The following is a 22,245-nucleotide window of genomic DNA, read 5'->3' as shown; positions in this document are numbered from 1 at the left end:
CAAGAACCCTGTAGTATGTCCAGAGTTCCACAATCCACTTCCTAGAATTGGGGTTTTGGAAAGGACTTTTCACTTATCAACTACAGAAGTGCAGGGATGTTCAAAGTCCCTTGAGGATAACAAATATTTCTAGATGTGAAAGGAGGTGTGGAAAATGATACGTTCCAACTTTGCAGAATTGAGTTCTACTTACCCAATGGAGTCAGAGATTTGCAAACAAAATTATTTCCCAAACAAGAGATTTGCAGTCCCATTTGAATGCAGGAAGCAACAGCCACTCCATCCCTTCCTCTTGAATGTTACATGGAAGAGCCAGCTCAAACCCTAAGATGTTTTTTGAATAAAACTCCCTGGTGCCCTCTCAAACATATTCATTCCGCATCAGAATTCCCCACTAAATTACTTTTTGGCATCTATTTCCACCTTTCCCTCCTATTCTATGCTCTTCCTCTAAAAAATAATACACATACTGGACAAATATCTTATAAATCAAGCATTGTTTATAACTCCAAGAGATCATAAAATACACATGTTTTAGGTATCATTATGAGTTAGAAGCTGCCAGATTGATAAGGAGTCAAGAACAGTCAGGGTTTTTGTAAGTATTTAAAGTAAGGGTTGAATGTTTGGTTCCCCAAAGCTTTTCATGTGAGATCAAGCGTTTAAGTTACGACATACCGTCTAAAACAGCTGGCTCAACCCTAGCAGAACAGGGCAACATGGTCAGGCTTCAGAAATGACCTGATTTTTATAGTGAGCCTTCTCCATTCAACATTTTGAAATCTGAAGTGCTACACTGAAAAGATCCACATTTTCATGGAAGGACGGGCCAAGACAGGGTGATGTGTCTTGAATTCCTCAGATTATCAATAGATTCACACTCTGGCGATTTCAAGTTCCAGGACAGAACTGCCTTGCTGAAAGCTCCAGAGGCAATGCTGTTGCTTACAAATTAATTAAAGAAATAAAGCGTTCATGGCACTTGGTTGTTTTCTAGAAAGTGCAGAAGAAAAAGTCTTAGCCCTTTGGGAATATCTGAAGTGCAGGAAGCAGCCAAGGCTTGCAGGAGGTGCAGTCACTTTTTCCTTTTCTGTCTTGGTGCTGCCATCTAGAGAGGAAAGGAAAACAAGTGTGGTATCCTGGTGAGAAAAAAAGTCACCTGAAATTCCAAGCACCATTTGCAGCTTCTATCAATACAACAGAAAACCAGTGCTGGCTAGGGTAGTCCTGAGAGTTAGCAACTGTGCATTTTTCTGTTGCTTCTAAGAGAAGACCTCAGATGAAGGAAAGAGTTCTCATTGTGGGTCAGACTTGGTGAGATCATTCTAGGCTAGTAACAGGCTCTTGGAGAGCCGCCCAAGAAACTTTTTTTTTTTAATGTTCAAAGGGAGCAGAATACAAACTAATGTCAGAGTTGCCAAAACTTAAGGGACTCCACTTAAGTGGAATATTTACTTTTGAAAAAAGTAAAACACAAGAAATGCATAAAAAACTGTCCATCTTTGGTCAAATTAAAATAAATAAATAAATAGATAAAAATTGGGTTGGCCGGTGGTAAAGCGGTTAAGGGCACTGGACTGCCACATGGCTGACAGTGGTTTGAGTCCCGGCCCTGGTGGCTTACTGTCTCACTTTCCCGCTCTCGATCTCATTCTGTCCCTCTCTAGTTAAATTAAAATAAATAAATAAAGTTAAATAAAATAATTCTTTAAAATATGCATGAAAACAAGGTTCTGAAATGAACAATTCTTAAATCATTTTTGTCATCTTTCCTCCTTTTTTTTTTCTTTTTAGAAAGTAGAAAATATTATGTAGACTCCGATGTAAAACACAGCATAAGGGGACCAGCAGCTGGCGTAATGGCTATGCCGCTGGACTCCCATGTAGTCGACCGCAGTTCGCGTCCCGAACGGTGTGGTTTAAAACTCATGCCGGGCGTGTGTGCATGAGTGCCCAAGATCCCGAGAAGAGAAAGGAGGAGAGGGGATTGTGGCATGGCCATCCCCCCTGGGGGGTGATTTCTCGCTTTCTGTCTCTCTGTCTCTGCCTGTCTGGCGAGAACACACGCCCTATAGCAAAAATCTCTCCAAAAAAAAAAAACCCAAAAAAACAGCATAAGTACAGACTTGCTTGTAGAGTTAATATTCCTTAATATCCTTGAAGAATGTAACTGAACAAACTCAGTTACTGTAATTTGGTTTCTTATTAAGTACAAAGTAAAAAATAATTTATCCTGGAGCTAAAGTTACAGGAACACATGTAGAGGGAAATCGCATTTCCATCATAATGTGGATAAGATATGAAAGAGGTGAGACCTTGACTGATCATCCTCATTCCCAGAACTCTGTCCCCTTTCTGCTTGGCCTTTTCCACAGCCTCTGGTGCTATCTGACCACCCATCTCTCTCCTAGCCTAGCACAGACACTCCTTGGGGGTAGGTATTTTTGTCTGCTGTGTTGATGGCTTCATATCCAGTACTTAAAATACTATTTGGCACACAGCAGGTGTTCAGTACGTGATGTTGATGGGATACACAAATCTAAGTTATTCCTTTGTTTTTATTTTATAGAAGCTAACATGACTAATGTTAATTTTACTCACATCCTGATTAAAACACATGTGTAAGGTATAGTCCTTTCACATCCAATTTCTCTATAAATCTTGTTTAGTACTTCTTTCAAATAGGCTTGATTAGCATGAGACCATCAAAATAACATTAATGAAAGTAAATGCTAAAAAGCTGGCAGCTGAATTAAAGATTGGTTATGCATGGGAACCAGCAGTTAGCGTAATGGCTACGTCGCTGGACTCCCATCTAGTCGACCACAGTTTGAGTCCCAGACCCGGTGACTTAAAACTCACGCTGGGCACATGTGCATGTGTGCCCAAGATCCCGAGAGGAGAACGGAGAAGGGATTGCAGCGTGACCGTCCCCCCTGGGGGGTGATTTCTCACTTTCTGTCTCTATGGCTCTCTCTGTCTGGCGAGCGTAAGCGCCCTATAGCGAAAACCTCTCAAAAAAAAAAAAAAAGATTGGTTATGCATGGGAACCAGCAGTTAGCGTAATGGCTACGTCGCTGGACTCCCATCTAGTCGACCACAGTTTGAGTCCCAGACCCGGTGACTTAAAACTCACGCTGGGCACATGTGCATGTGTGCCCAAGATCCCGAGAGGAGAACGGAGAAGGGATTGCAGCGTGACCGTCCCCCCTGGGGGGTGATTTCTCACTTTCTGTCTCTATGGCTCTCTCTGTCTGGCGAGCGTAAGCGCCCTATAGCGAAAACCTCTCAAAAAAAAAAAAAAAAAAAAAAGATTGGTTATGCAAATATGCCAAGTAGAAGCTTTACTTAAATTCCAGCTTGCCACTGTTGAGTATAAACTGACCTGCAGAATTCATTATGAAAAGAGCAAGAATATGAAGCAGAACATGTTTAAGATTTTTCCTTTTTTAAAATTTACGATTAAAACTGACTACTTATGGATAAATGGCCATAAACAACATAGACAATAGTCAAAATGACCACCTCAGGAAGGCACAGAGGAAGTGTGAGGGGAGAAGGAAAGGAATCTGGACTCTGTCACCTAGTATGTATCACCTTGATTATGATCTTAAAAACAGGGACACCACCTTCTTTCTGGGCTACCTCAGATGGTTGTTGTAAAGATTAATTTAAATACTGGTATGTGATTGCTTTGAAAATTGTAGAATACTATTAAGTACAGGCAGGAAACATTCTGGTCAGCCTGATGGTCTCAAGGAATATATAAACCTTAACATCTAAACCTGAGGAGTACGTAAATCTCAGCGAATAAAAAGGGTAAAAACCAGTAACATTTCTTCCAATGATTCAGATGATTCAAAGCCTGTGGATATCTTCCAAGCACATTAAGACAACAACTTTCCTCTCACTTCCCTAAACTTGGAGCTCTTTGTCTTCTAGGAAAAGGTCTGGCTGTATGATGCAGCTAACACCTACGAGCACCCAATTTTGGATTAGTTCTGGAGGAAGGGGTATTTGTGAAAAACTGTGTGATACAAGGAAGCTAGCTAGTTGAGTTAGATCAGCTTTAAGAACAGAGAATGTCAATTCCTAAGCTATATGAAGGAGGTGTCTTTCAAACTGGTTGAAGAAGAAACTTCCTAGGACATAATCCAGGACATAACTTCCTGGTTAGGGCCTATGAGGAAAGGGAACATGGTGGAAAGTCTAGACCCTGAGTCCAAGTTCTGACTTTGTCACTCATCTGTGTGACCTTAGGCAAATAAACTAACCTTACTTACCATTTTCAAGTGGAAAATGAGAGAAATAACCACTTTTGCAGTATGGTTTCTGCAAGGACTCAACACACAAATTCATGTGAAAGGTGCTTAAAAAATTGTAATGCAAGGCCAGCAGGTGGAATAGTGGTTAGGGTGCTGGACTCTCACATGCCCAACTGAGGTTTGAGTCTTGGACCTGGTGGCTTGAGAATCATGCCAGGTACATGTATGTGCATGCCCAAAATCCCAGGAGGAGAATGGAGAAGAAGAGATTGCAGCATGGTCATCCCTTCTGGGGAGTGACTTATCACTTTCCCTCTCCCTCTCTCTCCTCCTCTCTGACAAGTGCATGCACTTTATGGCAGGGATTGTGGCATGCCTACCTCCCCTGGAGGATGTTTCTCACTTTTCCTTTCTCTCTCTGGCAAGCACATGTACCCTATTAAAAAACAAACAAAAACAGCAAAATTATAATGACAGGACCTGTGGAGATAATATCAAGTGGTCTAGTGTACATGTAGTAAAATTCCAAAAGCTGAAGAGCATGGGGAGCCAAAGTAATAAAGAACAGAAAAATATTTGAAGAAACACTGTCCAGAAATTTCCTACATTTAATGAAAATTACAAACTAAAATTTTCAAGAAGCTTAAAAGACCCCTGAACAAGATAAATACAATAGAAAAACACATCAACACATCATAATCAACTTGCTAAAACTAATAATATTGAAAAACTCTTAAAAGGAATCAAGGAAGAGAGGGAAATATTAAATAAAATGAAAAGAAATATAAGAATTATCATAGATGTCTCATCAGAAATCGTACAAGCCAGAAGACAATCCAAAAACCAGAAAGGATCAAATAAATTGATAAGCCTTTTAGTGGGTTAATCAGGAAAACAAAAGACACAAATGGTCAGTATCAGGTATGAAAGAGGGAATGTCACTATTGAGTCAGACATGAAAAAGATAATAAAATATGATGAACTTAGGCCAGTCAATTTAGTAACCTAGATGAAACAGGCATATTTCTTGAAAGATATAAATGATCAAAACTGGCACAAGTAAAGGAAGATAATTCAAATAGTTCTATATTGGGCCAGTCCATGACATGATGGTTAAGGAGGCTGGATCCCACATGGCTGACAGTGCAATTCGAGTCCTATACCTGGCAGCTTGAGAAACATACAAGGTGCATGTGTGCGCCTGCCCATAATTCCAACAGGAATGAGAAATGGAGGACAAGGAATTACAGCATGACCGTTCCCCAATGGAGGTGCTTTTCTTGCTTTCGCTCTTTCTCTTTCTCTCTCTGGTAAGTGCAGGTTCCCTCTGGCATATTAAAACAACAGCCAACAACAAAAAATAGCTCTATATCTACTATAGAAATTGAATTACTAATTGAAAACTTTCCCAGAAAGAGAATTCCAGACCCAAATGCCTTCACTGGTGAATTCTCTCTAACAAATAAGACTCAATATCAATCTCATACAAACTCTTTCATCAGAAAATAGGTGATAAAAGAGTATTTCTCAACTCATTTTATAAGGACAATTTGATTCTGATACCAAGATCAGATGAAATTGTTTCAAGTTGAGAAAACTATATATCGATATTACTTTTAAACAGAGATACAAAAGTCCTTAACAAAATAATAGGAAATAAAATCCCATACTATATATGAAAAGAATAATACACTGTAACAAAGTATGGATTATTTCAAGAATGCGAGATTATTTTAACTTTCAGAAATTAATCATTATACTTCACATATTAAAAGAAATTTCTTTGGGCCAGCAGATGACATGGAGGTTAAGACAGTTGGATCCTACATGGCTAACTCCACAGTTCGAGTCTCAGACCTGGCAGTTGAAAATTATGCCTGGAGCATGTGTGTACATGCTCAAAGTCCCAAAAGGAGACTGGAGAGAAGGGATTATGGTTTGGCTATTCCCATGGGAGGTGATTTTTCATTTTCCCTCTCTCTCTTTCAGTCTCTGTTGGGCAAATGCACACATGCTAAAGTAAGAAATAAGTAAGAAATAGCTTTTTTTAAAAAGATTTTTGTCATAAGGCACATGTGCTCACCAGAGAGAGAAAGACAATGAGAGGAAAAGTGAGAAATCACCCCTCCCAGGGAGGATGGTAACACTGCATCCTCTCTCCATTCTCCTCCTGGGATTTTGGGCATACATGCATATGTGCCCAGTGTGAAAATCATCAGGTCTGAGACCCAAAGCACAGTTGACCATGTGGGACTACAGCACCGTAACCATATGCCATTTGCTGGCCTAAAGATAATTTCTCTTTTAAAGGAAAATTACTACATGATCATCTCAATAGATGCAAAAACAATTAACTGACAAAATTCAATACCTATATGTGATAAGCTTTCAGTGAATTAGGAATAAAAGAAAATTTCTTTAATCTCATAGTGACTCAAGAACAACCCCCCATACATGCAGATATTGATAGACATATGGATATTCTGAAGTGTTGTTATGAATATATAGTGTGTAGTGTGTGCATCTACCACATATACACATGACATTTCCAAGCTTTGGCTAATAAGCAATGACACACCAATAAAAATGAGCCCACCTGCTGTCTAGATCTTGGCTTCTGGGTACCATTCTCTACTAAAAGAAACTAGGGCTCCTTGGGGAAAATAGATTCATTTGGGGCATGGGCAGGGAAAGTACAAGAGCCCGGAACACCCTTCTAAGAAAAGAAGAATTAAAGAGTGATGGGAACACACCAAAATTATAGAACCCAAATTGAAAGACCTCCCACTGGCCTTTCTGGGATAATATAAACATCAAAATTAAAAGTAATATTGTAATACAACCCAATGAATTAAAAAAAATCTACAAATTAAAACTGATAGAAATTCATAAATAAATATATAAGTGGAGGAGGGAAAGCTCTTCTTTACAGAAGAATGCCATTTTATCAGTATGCCATTTATCAATGTAAAAGAAATGATAGCTAGGAAAACCATCAGAAGATCCTAAAACTAGTAGTTGAATATTTAATGAGAACTGAATATTTACTAAGCTCCAGAGTATTTACCTCCAAATTACTTCCTAATTACAAAGACAATCAATAATAATCTAGACAAACCTGTGGATACCAACTTAACTGAATGCTGTCCTTTCACTGGCATTGGGACGACTGTGACGGCTCATGTGGTGCACTGAGAAAGCTACATCGTTACTTTTGTGGGTGTCCAACTGTATGACTTGAATCTAATCAAGAGGAATTATTAGACAAACCCAAAGTGAAAAATACTCTACCAAATAACTGGCATGTGCACTTCAAAAATGTCTAGTAAGACAAAAAACAGGTGAGAAATTCTTCCATATTAAGCTATAACGACAACAAAAAGCCTCCAGTGTTAGTTTTATCTTGATAGTCTTTACAATTTTCCAGAATAGAATATCCCCATGCATATCTCTATTAATCTTTCTAGAATACTAGAAAATATTAAAAGCTAAGATAATTCTAACATTAAATACTAGTCACAGTATCGATTTTGCATATGAATACAGAACTCTTAAATAAAAGCTTACAAAGCATAACTGAAAATTAGATGAGACAAAGGCTAAGCCATGCAGGAAGCATTTCGTATGCCATCCTTTGTCTATGACCAGGGAGGGTTTATTGCACGGACTTATGGATAGTTTAACAGTGATAAGAACTACACAGTCATCTCAATAGATGCCAAAAAGATACAACAACCCATATCAATTCATAATATAAACTTTGAGGAAACTAAGTATAAAAAGAAATATCAAAGGCAGCTATTTATTATTATATATTTTTTTTCTTCTTTTTTTGGAGAAGTTTTTGCTATAGGGCGCGTGTGCTCGCCAGACAGACAGAGAGAGACAGAGACAGAAAGCGAGAAATCACCCCCCAGGGGGGATGGCCACGCCGCAATCCCTTCTCCTCCATTCTCCTCTCGGGATCTTGGGCACGCACGCACACGCGCCCAGCATGAGTTTAAGCCACCGGGTCCGGGACTCGAACTGCGGTTGACTATGTGGGAGTCCAGCGACATAGCCATTACGCTAACTGCTGGTCCCTTTATTAATAAATATTAACAACAGTGGGTGACAGAATTAATGGTAAAGCACACCAAAATAAAATTAAAAAATGAGACAAAGATTATTACTGTTATTTCTCTAATACTTCCAGGATATTCATTCTAGCCCATGTAACATGATACAATTATTATTTTGGGGAGGGGAGGTTTTGCTACAGGGTGCGTGCACTCGCCATAAAGACAGAGAGAGACAGAGAGATAGAAAGCGAGAAATCATCCCCTGGGGGGATGGCCACGCCGCAATCCCTTCTCCTCCATTCTCCTCTTAGGATCTTGGGCATGCATGCACACGTGCCCAGAGTGAATTTAAGCTACCAGGTCCGGAATTCGAACCACGGTCGGCTACATGTAAGTTCAGTGACATAGCCATTACGCTAACTGCTGGTCTCTAAAAGATATATATATATATACACGCTGCAATCCCTTCTCCTCCATTCTCCTCAAGGGATCTTGGGCACGCACGCACACGTGCCCGGTGTGAGTTTTAAGTCACCGGGTCCAGGACGCGAACCGTGGTCGACTACGTGGGAGTCCAGCAACATAGCCATTACGCTAACTGCTGGTTCCCTCTAAAAGATATTTTTAAAGCTGTAATTATTAGAAAAAATTCACACTTCTTTTTTTTATAAATTACACACTTTATTATGTATTGAAACCCAAGATAAGTAAAATGGAAATTTTTAGATCAATAAATTTTAGTAAATTGGCTATTTAAAAGATAAATGTATAAAAAGGTAAAACAAAATGACTAGTTAGGAGGCCTATCTGAAAAAAAAAGTAATAAATTTCATTAATAGCAAGAAAAAAAAATTCGGACATACTCCTAAAAAGAAGTATCTAGAGCAAATATGAAGATGAAGAAACAAATATTAATGAAAGGTATAATTAGGATTTGAGTAAAGAAATACTATATTCCTGAATGAGAACACGAAATTTTGTAAAGATTTCTGTTTTTCCCTGAAATAGCTTATGGTTCTAACAAAATCTTAATTAAAATCCCACTGACACTTACTATTGGAACTTGACAAAATAATACTACAGATCAAATGGAAAAATAAATTGGTGAGAAAATAATTAAATTGTAGTTTTATCTCACAACATATTTAAGTATAAATTCTCTGTTATTTAAATATAAAACAAAAGTTTAATTATTAAAAATTAGGAGGAAGTAATAATAACTAGTTAAATTTCCTGTAAAGAGTGATAGCTCTTAGTCAGAATGGCTAAGATTAAAAAAACAAAACATGAGGGGCCAGCAGGTGGCATGGTGGTTAAGGGTACTGGACTCACACATGGCCAACCATGGTTCAAGTCCTGGACCCGGTGGCTTCCTTTTTCACTCCCCCTTCTCTGTCTCTCTCTGGTCAAATTGGAAAATAATAATAATAATAAATAAAGTTAAAATAATCCTTTAAAAATAATTAGTGCTGGTGAGGCTGTGATATAAAGAGAATTTCCGTTAACAGTTGGTGGGAATGTAAATCCAGCCACTGTGAAGAACAATATGGAGGTTCCTTAAAGATCTACAAGTAATATACCGACTATCCGCACTCTATGGTAGAGAGCAAAATATTGGAGAACATATAAGCAGTGAAAGTACTTAACGAGAATAAGACAGTGTGAAAAGGGGGCGGTGAAGAGAAGAGGACAGAGAAAGATAGCAAGAGAACAAATAGAGAGGCAGGATGTTAGTGAGAAACAGATATGGCTTATTACCTGTTGATGATGACATGTCTAGTATTCTCAACTGGATTGATCTGAGAAGTATTTCATGATGGGTAAAGTCTTTTTATAAGCAAAATGAGAAATAGTGATTGACTGTTTAAAAAAATAATTAGAATAATAATAATAATGATTGGGAAAACATAGAAAAGATATTGAATGATGAAGTGGGGAGATTAATGTCTCTATATTGACTGACATGCATGGCATTCCCTTTTGAAAAAGCAATGCAATATGCTCTAAAGTTATATGTAATCCAATGTAATGTAAAGAAGATTATGATGATAATAAAAATAATTAAAAAAAAAAAAAGATCTACAAATAGAACTACCATATGATCCAGCAATTCCACTCCTGGATATTTATCCAAAGGATAGGAGAATGCTTGCACATTTATGTTTATTGCACCATTATTCACAATTGCTGAGACATGGAACCAACCCAAATGTCCATAAACAGATGAATAGATTGAGAAAGTGTGGCACATATACACTATGGAATACTACTCAGCCATAAAAAAAAAGACCCTGGCATTTGATAGAAAGTGGACAAATGTGGAAGATTTACTTCTGAGTAATGCAAGGCAGGCTATGGATAAGAGGCATTGTATGTCTGCAAGATTCTTCGATCTTTCTGTGAAATATATTCCTACAAATATATTTTGGAAAAACATCTTTGAATCACTAAGCCTACATTTAAAAATTCATTCTAAGGAAACAGTAAAAGATGTGGAAAAATATTTACATATAATCTGATTCTTCAAACAGTGAATATTTCTATAAATAATCTAAATATCTATACAGGGTCATGGCTATTAAATAATAAAATATTCAAATAAATGAAAATTATATTATTAAAAAGCATATTTATGGGGCCATCAGGTGGCATGGTGGTTAAGGTGTTGTATCCCACATGGCCAACTCCACAGTTCAAGTCGTAGGCCCAGCAGCTTGAAAAAATGTGCTCTGTGTGTGTGTGTGTGTGTGTGTGTGTATGTGTGTGTCCCAAATCCCAAAAGGAGATGGAGAAGTAATTACAGCATGGCCATACCCCCTAGGGGTGATTTCTTACTTTCCCTCTCTCTCTGCTGAGTCCATGTTCCCTATGGCAAAAGAAAAAAAAATAGTATGAACAAAAAATTATGAATATTCAGTAGCCTGGAAAAAATACAAAATTATGCTAAAAAAGTTTATAAAATTACTATTAAAATTCCTTTTTTAAAATTATTATTACTAGAAGGGGCTGGATGGTGGCAGAATGGTAAAAACATGATGCTCTTCAAGGTTGACCCACATGCATAGGTTCTTATTTCACACCCAGAGACTTCCCTGTGTATGTTGGGCATACATGTGTCTGTTTTTGGGCTTGGGGGTGGCTGGTGGTAGATATCAGAGTCAAGCCCCTGTTGGGGGTGCTGTATCTCTCTGTCTTTTATACAGGGAAGAAAGATAAAACCATATTATCTCTGGGTAATAAAAATGTAGGAAATTATAATTTTTGCTTTATTCTTTTCTCTATTTTCTATAAAGAATATCCATTCATAAAAACTGAAATCTACCATTAAACAAAAGCTTTTAAAAAAGTAGTAATTTACCTGATAGTTTTTCTACCCAGTTTCTCCCAGCATTTTGAAAGGCATCCCACCATAGCTGGTGGATGGCAAAGTTGCATAAAATAACAGACATACACTCAAATACTACCAAGGTCAGTTTATTGAGGATACTGTGATACTACATGTTAATTTCTATTTCATTATATCAAATGAGACTCCAAAGGTCATAGCTATAAAGTTACACTAATTGCTTTCTGATATTTTGTTTACAAACATAAAAATGTAGAGAAAAGTTCATGGGTATCTGAAAACTATTCTTTTCTTCCCCCAAAAAAAGATGGTAATTAAGGGTCAGAACATATAGTGGCATGAAGGAAGGATGAAAATGGGTCATGTAAAATGCAAGTATTATTACTAGATTTAATTTTTAAATTTTCAAATCTTTCCAATTTTTTTTTTATTTTTTGCACCAAAAAAAGCATCAATACTTTTCATTCCACTCTTGTCAACTTTAGCCAAAGCCTTCTGAGCTGCAGTCATTTTGCTATTTTTCTGTTAATGAAAATAAGAGAGAAAATTCATTATAAATGTAACATTTTTGTCAGTCATACATGCGAATCAAGAGAAACTGTGCATGTCTCAAGGTTTATTAAGGGAGGTAAGCATCTGCTACTAACATGTTTTATCAGGGAGTGAAAAAGTCCTGATTTCTATTCAGAATTCAGATCTAAGAAACAAAATGTGTTAAGACAAATCTGCCATCTTCTAAGGAGTAGAACATTACAACCAATGGTTTACTTTAGGGCGAATAATTCTGGAGGGTGCATTAAGTGCAATAACACAAACAATGAAACTGACATAGGCAGTAATTGTCAGACGGAGGAATTACAGCCCTGTAATGCCAGATGATGAATAATTCACACCAATTTACCATCTGATTTTCTTCATTCACTCTATGGGAAACCAAAGACAACTCTATTATATTCAAAAGCTGACCTGTATTGCAAAGCATCCTAGATCACTAGGATAGCTGCCTCGTTTTTTCCCTCAACAAAGAAATACTTTCCAAAAAGCTTAGTCCAAATAACTCTGTCCTGTACATGTCTATGCCTTTCTGGTCACTGTATTCTTTCTATAAAAAACACAACTAGAAGGTAAATGACAGCTGATTTTACTTGGATGCATCACAACTTATTCAGAGGAAGCATAAATGATGGGAACCAGCAAAGAAAAAAAAAATTATTCTGTCTCCTTAGCAATTGGAAGGCAAAGCCCTTGCCAAAGTATCTTTTAAGGTACAGTATGTAATTCCTGCAATCTTTTGCTTCTCACATTTTGTCACATCCAACTTAGGAAGCTGAATGGTGGAAAATGATAGTCTCTTTTAGATATATTATCCCATGCATTTAAGAAAGTGGTCCCGCCCTATTCTTCTCCTCGGTGGTGGTTCTATGCCCGAGGGGATACAATGGGAAGTGGCGGTTTCATGGGGGGAGAGGAGGCAGAGAAATTAAAAAATGTCCCCATTGACATAAAGCATCGAGATTACTAGCTATTTGGGCAAATCTTAAACTGATTTATCCTCTGATATCATATGCCCAAATAAAGTATTATATATCTAGATTAAAGCATAAATTTATTAAAAACATTTCACTGTAAGAGGGATAAGTATTGTTAAAATCTAAGAGGAAGTTAATCTACCTTGGGATGGATCAAGTCTTACTAAGCATAAAGACAACATAAAAATCATAAAGGGAAACAATTTTTATGCTTAATCCTAAGGAAAAAATGTTTAAAAATCAAGTGAAAAGGCTAAAACCACATTGGAAATCTATTTGTATCTTATATATGCAATGAAAAATGTCAGCAGGCTTATTTTAGAGTGAGTTCTTAGAAATAACAGAAAAACATTACTATCTCAATATAAAAACAGGCAAAGGACACCAACTATAATTTACAAAAAAGTAAATGGGGGGCCAGCAGGTGGTGTGGTGGTTAAGGAGCTGGATCCCACATGGGATCCACATCATATATATATGTGAGATGGATCTATCTATATATATCCTGAGATCTATCTATCTATTTAGATAGATAGATAGATAAATACATATAGATATCTAGATATCTACATATATCTACATATGTATATCTACATATCTGTATCTATCTATCTATATCTCGGTTATCATAAACAAGCTCATATCCTCTAAGTTCTTATTCTTAGTTTTAAACTGTCTAATGAAATAATTGGAGATGCAGAATATGAGTAAAAATGCTTATTACTTCATTGAAACAAAAAATAAAAATGTCATAAATAATCTATATGTGTAAAAATAGGGGGCAGGCTAAATAAATTCTATTCCATAAGATGAAATAAAATAACAGAAAAGGCTGAATATTACGAACCCATGAACAGTTTTGCAAAGAATGTTATAACAAGAACATTTTCACCATATAAAGTTAAATGAAGAGAGCAGAACCAAAAATTATATAAATATAATAATGCCAATTAAAAAAACTATTCACATATTTATAATGCATGTATAAGATAAAACTCAGAAATGTTATAGAAATATTTGCTGGGGTGATTGCTAAATAGTGGAGGTATTAGTGACATTTGTTGTCATCATAATTTCTGGGAAGTTTCAGGGCAGCCTTGACCAAAAAATTACCTGCAGAGGCTACCCAACTTCCTATGCCATCACACTATGAATACATAGCAAAGGGTAGGCACATTCTTCCTAAGTATCTGCATTTCTTTGATTACCATTGATTAACATTTTCATTGCTATGCACCATTTGGAATTCCTAAGTCACAGAAAATGCAAGTTGATAATTCTTTCTGGTTAAACTTGCAATCATAATCAAGTGTGCAGCTGTCTCTGGGAGTATTTAAGCAGCATCACTCACAGAGTACACAGAGTGTGCCACTATATCTGTACACACATACCTTTCCAGTCTTCAAATCTTTAGTGTTAAACTTAGTATAATCTTCTTTTGCTTCTACGGGCTCATCTGATAACTTTATTTTCTGCAATGTTAGAGCAGTGAAGTAGAGTCAAACGTCATCTTGACACATCAATCCATTTAGAAAACACCACCATTGGTCCAAATTGCATCCACACAGAGGTCAAATTGACAGCAGACCTATCAAAGGCTTACTTTTTTTAGTTTGCTATATGGCACATGTGCTTGCCTGAGACAGAGAAAGTGTGAAAATGAGAAATCACCCCCTGGGGAGGAAGGTCATGCTAATCCCCTCTCCTCTATTCTTCTGGGATTTTGAGTATGCATGCATAGGTGCGGCCTGATATTCAAGCTGCAGGGTCCAGGACTCAACCACACAGTTGGCCATGTAGGATCCAGTTGCCTTAACTTCCATACCACCTGCTAGCCTGGCAATGACTTAATTTTTACGTGTTCTTTCACATTTTGCCAGTTATCTAGGAAATTAAGCCATGCACCACTTCTGATAAACTGTCATGAAAATGATGGGATATGACTGAATTAGGTCGATGACCCAGCCCCTCAGCCATTCCAATACCAAATGCATGCTCTGTATGTACCAGTATGCCAGGCACTGAGGTGACTGCTGACTTCAAGGTAAATCCAACCACAGGATTAAAGATCAGGGCCTATCACAGTGATGTGCACTGGTAGATGCTGCTCTGCATAAACTAGGACCACATGGGAGATCTGGGTTTGATTCCTGGCCCACCCTAAAATCTGGGTGTGGTAGCATGCACCTGTATTCCCTCCCACTTTGGAGGCTGAGGGAGGAAAATCATGAGCTCATGGCCAGCATGGGTAGCACAGCAACACCCTCTGTGAAAGAGCCAGCCATGGTAATATGAGCCTGAGGTCCCACCTACTCAGGAGGCTGGAGCAGGAAGACTGTAACATAGAAAGACCCTGTCTAAAAATAAGTAAATAAATTTGTAAGCTAAGGACAAGAATTCTCTCTAAGGGGCCAGATGTCTAACCAGAACTCTCACTTATTCACCTGCTGTGCTGGTTCAGTGTTGACCTGTGACTACAAGGACAGTATTATTCAATCACTACCATCTTTGCACAGGCTTATGTTCTTTTTTCATTCAATTCAATTATCTCATTTTATTCACACAAGAACATTGCTTAGCAAGCAGCCAGCAGGAGAAAGAAGTACAGAGAAGGTGTTGAAGTGGCTTAAGATCACCAAGTAGAAGACTAGGGCCAAGATCTCAATTTTTATAGAGTTGCTTTTTTCCATTAGGCCCAATACAATTAAATCAATTAAACCTTTACTTATTAGTTTTATTTTTTACATGAACAATCTACACTAATGAGTGTAAAAAACTTGTCAAGAGCTAAACTGTGGCCTTAATAATCACAATGCAGAAGAAATCATGCCACGCTATTACATAAAGGTACAGTAGCAGGGCAGGTAAGTATTGCTGTTTAACATGGAGAATGGACTATGCAGTGCTCACAGTTTTCCACATCTGCTGTCTCTTAGTGGAGCCCCGATGCTAACAAGACATGACACAGATCTACCCCAGGAAACACAGACTTGTCCCCAGCTGTAGTCTTCTTGCTTCTGCTAACAAAGAACTGGTAGATTAGTGCTAAAAGACAGCACAGTCCATATGACCCAAGGGATAAAACAATATGCTTTGAAATTCTTTGCTGTAAAAACAGAGGGGTCTTCTGAGAATACATTATACAACATGGGAAAGGTTTCTTTTGTCCACACAGCAACCTCTAGCAAATACCTTGTCAAAAGACAAGGACAATTTATTACACATGAACTAGCTACCAGCACAAAGTGAATGTATACATGCAACTTCCTTAAGAATATGTTTCTATTGGGACCAGTAATTTGCATAATGGCTACATCGCTGGAATCCCACGTAGTTGACCATGGTTTGAGTCCTGGACCTGGTGGCTTAAACTTATGCCGGGCACGTGTGCGTGCATGCCCAAGATGCCAAGAGGAGAATGGAAGAGAAGGGATTGTGGCGTGGCCATCCCCCCGTGGGGTGATTTCTCACTTTCTGTCTCTCTGTCTCTCTCTTTCTGGTGAGTGCACACGCCCTATAGCAAAAACGTACCACCCCTCCCCGAAAAAAGAGTATATTTCTATTTAAATTAAAATACCAAAGGGTATTTAGGGGTTTAATATTTTTACTAGGAAGTTATCTTTAGTCAGAAGAGTAGAACTCATAGCTAATAATGTTACAGATTATACTACTTTGAAAACACCAGAAGTTTGAAGTTGTGAGGATATTTGTATTCCTGCTCTGTGGCAAAATGTTACACAGATGACATTACAAACATTTGGGCATCATTTACTTTTCTCTCATACTTCAAATTTAAAAAGTTCATGGGGCCAGCAGATGGCATAGTGGCTAAATCGCTGGACTCCCAAACAGCTGACCATGTTCGAGTCCCAAACCTGGTGATTTGAAAAATCATACTGGGTGTGTGTGTATGTATGTCCCTCTTACTGTGGAGCAACCTTAAGGTGAAAGGACTTCTGTATGAACTTTAAATGTCTAGTAAAAGGACTGAGTTACTCAGGTGTTTTAACAGCTCACTGCCTAACAGGACAGTGGTTGTGTTTATTAAAAAACAAAAATGATAGCCCATCTCATGGGTGGTTACAGGAGCTGGATCCCACATGGCTGATCACAGCGTTGAAAAAAACGCGAGGCACTTGTGTGTGTGTGTGTGTATGTATGTGTGTGTGCATGCCCACTCCAAGTACCAAGAGGACAGAAAAATGGAGAAGGAACTGTAGCATGACCATGCCCCTATGGGGGCGCTTTCTCCCTCTCCCTTTCTCTCTTCTGTACATGCATATACCCTCTAGCATTTACTTTTTTTTTGTAAATAAATTGATGGAGCTTTAAAAAAAAAGAGTGATTGTGGTAGTCTATGCACACAACTATTGGGCTGTCAGAAAAGTCATGATGCATTTTTACATAGAAAAAATATGCCATGACTTTTCTGACAACCCAATAGTTTTTATGTTATTCATGCCAACGCTGCTAAACATGTTAGAAAAAACAGAATCGTTATTTACTGAAATTATTTATTACTTAAAAGACCAAATTACTGTGGGGGAAACGCTTCAGCAGCAATAGAAAAATAACTCAGAAAGATAGTAACAAAGGGTTTGACTAAATGGCTTCAGTTCTGGAAAGAGAGCAAACACCAGAGCACCACAGGGATTAACAAGAGGCCTGGTTTTGAGAAAAAAACTCCTCCATTGCACCTGAGAACTAGTGCTTTCAGGAAATAAGAGAAATGAAAATTGTCTACTGATAATTCAGCCTCTAGCCCCCAGTCTCAAGTGGTAGGGTACCCCCTATATCCTTTTCTCTGTCTCTCTGCTTCTCATTTTTTGGTAATTTTTCTTTCCAAAAAATTTTTAAGGTAAAGTATCTCTTGGCTTTCAGATCCTCCTTTATCTTGTTAATAATCCTCTTTTTTTCCTCCCATTTAAAAGAGGCAAGGGGAAGGCCTTCTGAAGAAGACTCCTCCATTGCAGCTGAGAACTAGTGGAGTACGCCACGTGGTTTTCAGTTTTTGTTTTAAAAAAATAATAATTTATTTTTCTTTTACTTCTCTCTCTCTGTCTTTTTCTCTTTCTGTATCCTTTTCCTTTTCCTTTTTATTTCATCACTTTGCTGCTCAGTCTCCATACACTGACTGTCTATTCAGATCTAAGGGAACCGTAGCCAAACATTCAAATACTACTACGGCCAACATATTCTCAATACCCACTGAATCTGCTGCATAAAGGGATAAAAATGGAACAGCAAAGAGACTGCAGATCGCCTCCTCCTGCACACTTCTGAACTCTCAGATTGAACTTTTAAAAATTAGGAAGAAACATATAACCCATCAGATGACTAGCAATCACCACAAAGGCACAAGAAATATGAGAAACCAAGATAATACCTCTCCCTCAAGGGAAAAGAATAATTTCTCTTCATCCACAGACAGTACAATGGAACTTATGGAAATGTCTGATAAAGAATTTAGAATATTCATAGTGACAAAGTTAACAGAGATGCAAGAGAAGAGAGACAATGAACTCCAGAAGAGGCAGCTCCTTCCAGGAGCTGAGGAAGTTGTTGCATGATCTGAAAGAGGAAATACACATCATAAAAAAGAATCAGACTGAACTGTTAGAGATGAAGGCTGTAATATGGAAAATCAAAACCTCTGTTGAAAGTACTAAAAACAGACTAGATCATACAGAAGACTGAATCTCAGATGTAGAAGACAGAATCACTGGCCTAGAAAAATCCACCACAAAGACTGAGAAAATAGTCCAAAAAAATGAGAATAATATACAAGAAATACTAGATACCATTAAATGTCCAAACATCCAGACAATTGGTATCCAAAAAGGTGAAGAAACTAATAAGGGCATTGATAATCTACTCCATGAAATCCTGGAAGAAAACTTTCCAAACTTAGAGAGGCATTCAAAGATCCAAACCCAAGAAATACAAAGGACCCCAAATAGAATCAGCCCAAGAAGATCTTCTCTAAGATACACTATACCCAGGATTGACTAAAAACACAAAGACAAGATACTCAGACTGACAAGAGAGAAATGACAAGTTACCTACAAAGGATATCCCATCAGGCTAACAGTGGACCTCTAACTGGAAACAATGCAAGCAAGGGAAGAATGGGAAAACACATTCAAAGTGTTGAGTGAAAAACAATTTCAACCAAGAATACTATACCTGGGAAGATTATCCTTCATAAGGGAAGAGAAGACAAGAACATTCTCAGATAAATAAAACCTGAAAGAATTTACTGGCACCAGACCATTTCTCCAAGAAGTTCTGAAGGGAGTGTTATATCAGAAAAACTAAAGTCGGACACACAGAAGTAAGAGTTACAAAACATCTAAGAAAAGGGCCAGCTTAATGGAAGGGATAAATCTGGAGCCGAATATTATCTTTCAGAATTTAAATGGAAAGCTCAGACCACAATAGAAGTTAGATTAAGTACATGAGACTGAGTTGATGAAGTAGAATTATATGACTTGTGACTAAAACAATATTGATCTTTTTCTATGCTTTGAACTCCGGAGATAAGGATTTTTATCTTCTCTTGAACTGCCAACAGATCCATGTGTCTACTATTTGAACAGAATCCTAACCTGTTTCCTGACTTCAAGTCTTAAGCAAAGTTCTCTTAACATTTTTTATTTTGATTTATTAAAGCTAGAACTGCCTTTCTTTTCTTTTTTTTTTTTTTTTGGAGAGGTTTTCGCTATAGGGTGCGTGCGCTCGCCAGACAGAGAGAGAGAGACATAGAGACAGAAAGCGAGAAATCACCCCCCAGGGGGGATGGTCACGCCGCAATCCCTTCTCCTCCATTCTCCTCTCGGTATCTTGGGCACGCATGCACACGCGCCTGGTGTGAGTCTTAAGCCACCGGGTCCGGGACACGAACCGCGGTCTACTATGTGGGAGTCCAGCGACATAGCCATTATGCTAACTGCTGGTTCCCACAAAAGCCTTTCTTGAAATTAAAAAAAGGATATTAAAAAATAGGTCTGGTTTTATTATTCTTATAGATGATTTGCAAAAAAGAACTCAAGAATATCTTCAAATCTGCTGGCTACATTCGGCTCTGCTAGCTGACGGTGGCAAATTCAAAACTGAAGGAGATGGGCATTGGAAGCTGAACTTCAATAAAGGCAGACATATGATATAGAAAGGGTAAAGAATTTAAAATACATTAAGGATGACAGGTTCCACACTATTGATTATGACATGGATACAAAGATACATAATGTTGCTAAAATATACTTTCTGATAACAATACCATATCCCTGTAAAAATAAATCAAAACTTGGATACAGACAGGAAAGCTAGCAGAAGACACACCCTATGCTTGTTTAAACTATGGTACCCCTTTCATTATAGTCTGTAATGTATTATATTTACCTGATCCTCAGGAAGACAGAGTAAAGACCTCAAAAAGTAACTAAAATAAGCCAGAGGATGAGGCTGAGGTTTAGGAAGAACAAGATACTGAGATCCAAACTAGGGCTTGGCATACTATGGCCCATTAACCATTTATGGCTGGCCACTGGTGTTGACAGATAAAGTCTGACTGGAACGCAGCCATTCTAATGCCTGTGTAATGTGTTGTCTGTGACTATTTTCAACTATAACAGCAGAGCTGGGTTGCTGCCACAGCCACTCTCTGCTTCAGGGAGCCTAAACTATTTACTATCTTTCTTCTACTGAGAAAATTTGCTGACCCCTGATCTAAACCATATATGATAAAATTGCAGATGACTTAAATTTTAGAAATTATAAAATGAAAAAATAGGGACAGAAGAATAAATTTATAAAAGGTATTACTCCAGAAGGTATCAAAGGCTGAAGCCTTCAAGAGTAGATTTAAGTTAATTCATGAATAATATCTAAGTTACTAAGCAAGAAAATAGATACTCAGGAGAAAGGAATATGCTATGGAGGGCAAGAAATGAAAAACAATTTTAGACTGTCTGCTCTTTTAGTCACAGTAAGACTATGTCTCTCCATGTTCCCTGGAGCTACTATCAGAGATAAACTACTGGATGGAAAGAAAGCATGGGTCTGACCCAGAACTGCCCTTCTTGGATCTCACAGAAAATAACTTCTGCCCAGAGCTGTTGCTCAAGAGAGTAAAAGAGGCTATCCTGCTGAATGTGGCCCCTACTTGACACTGATGCACTTTCAATCTTCAGTCCTTTTCTCTAAGAATCAAAGCAATGAATGTTTTTGGTCACTGCCATCTCTAAAGAGTACATGATACAAAGAAATCTTGAGCATGTTGGCCAATTTCAAGGCCAAGGAATAAACACAGCAGGAAAGGAAAGTGGTTTATCATCAGTTCTGTGTTCTTACGTTCTTAAGACACCCATTGCTTTGCTGGCTGGTGAATGACCTCATCAACAAGCTGGTACATGTGTTTATTTCCCTTCCTGGAGTACTGCGTACTCATCTGTGGTCTGGCCTGAACTGAGCGATGCCACCAGTTTGCAATCAGGTGTGCTTTATAAGTGGCTTCTCTATTCTCTGGATCTGGGAAATAAATATAAGCTGCAAAGGAGCTGTGGGTGGCAGTTTGAGAATGTTTGAAAGACAAAAAGGTTTTTATAAATTTGTTGACTACTTCAAATTCAAAAAACAAATGTGGTTATTCTTGCTCAAAGGACTCTTGCTAAAACAAACTTGGTTTTTACGGCACTTTATTTATCATTCAGGTGAAATCTGCAAAAATAAAAATATTGACAGAGTACCCAGTACAATCTTGATTCCACACAGAATCACTCTATGCAAGACAGATTTAGTATGCTGTAAAATATACTAGAACAAACTAATGTGGCGAAAGTGTAATATTTTCCCAAGTGCCCCAAAGATATTTTCATCACAGTTTCTTACCTTTGATGGAGGGTTTGGCAATGAAGGTGAGGGTTCTGGAAGCCTAAGAAAGTTAAAAATAAGGATTATAGTCATGGTTTTTCATAGACAAGTAAATAGAAAGACTAGGCCAACTTAAGACTTAGTTAAGTCCTACTTGTCACTTTTTTTTTTTT

General features: G+C 37.8%; 1 protein-coding gene across 8 annotated transcripts in view; it reads right to left on the bottom strand.

Annotated features, from left to right (window-relative positions):
* Nucleotides 1-466: 466 nt before the first annotated feature.
* Nucleotides 467-22,245, bottom strand: part of RNASEH2B (ribonuclease H2 subunit B) — an 87,464-nt gene continuing 65,685 nt past the window's right edge. For 5 of the 8 annotated variants that reach the window (XM_006140533.3, XM_027772245.1, XM_014588313.2 and 2 more), the window contains 3 exons: nt 22,091-22,133; nt 14,593-14,673; nt 11,793-12,194 (listed from right to left, as the gene is read on the bottom strand). In XM_006140533.3, the coding sequence (XP_006140595.2) occupies nt 12,078-12,194; nt 14,593-14,673; nt 22,091-22,133 (241 nt within the window). In that variant the 3' untranslated portion in view covers nt 11,793-12,077. Of the gene's footprint in view, nt 1,109-11,792; nt 12,195-14,592; nt 14,674-14,742; nt 14,839-22,090; nt 22,134-22,245 lie in introns of those variants that run through there. The other 3 variants (XM_014588317.2, XM_014588319.2, XM_027772249.1) reach the window with 3 other exon arrangements.

This window comes from Tupaia chinensis, unplaced genomic scaffold, assembly GCF_000334495.1.
Source record: "Tupaia chinensis unplaced genomic scaffold, TupChi_1.0 Scaffold000037_20, whole genome shotgun sequence".
In the NCBI taxonomy this organism is placed as follows: domain Eukaryota; kingdom Metazoa; phylum Chordata; class Mammalia; order Scandentia; family Tupaiidae; genus Tupaia; species Tupaia belangeri.
The sequence above is the reverse complement of the archived record's forward strand: the minus strand, read 5'-3'. Positions and strand labels throughout refer to the sequence as shown.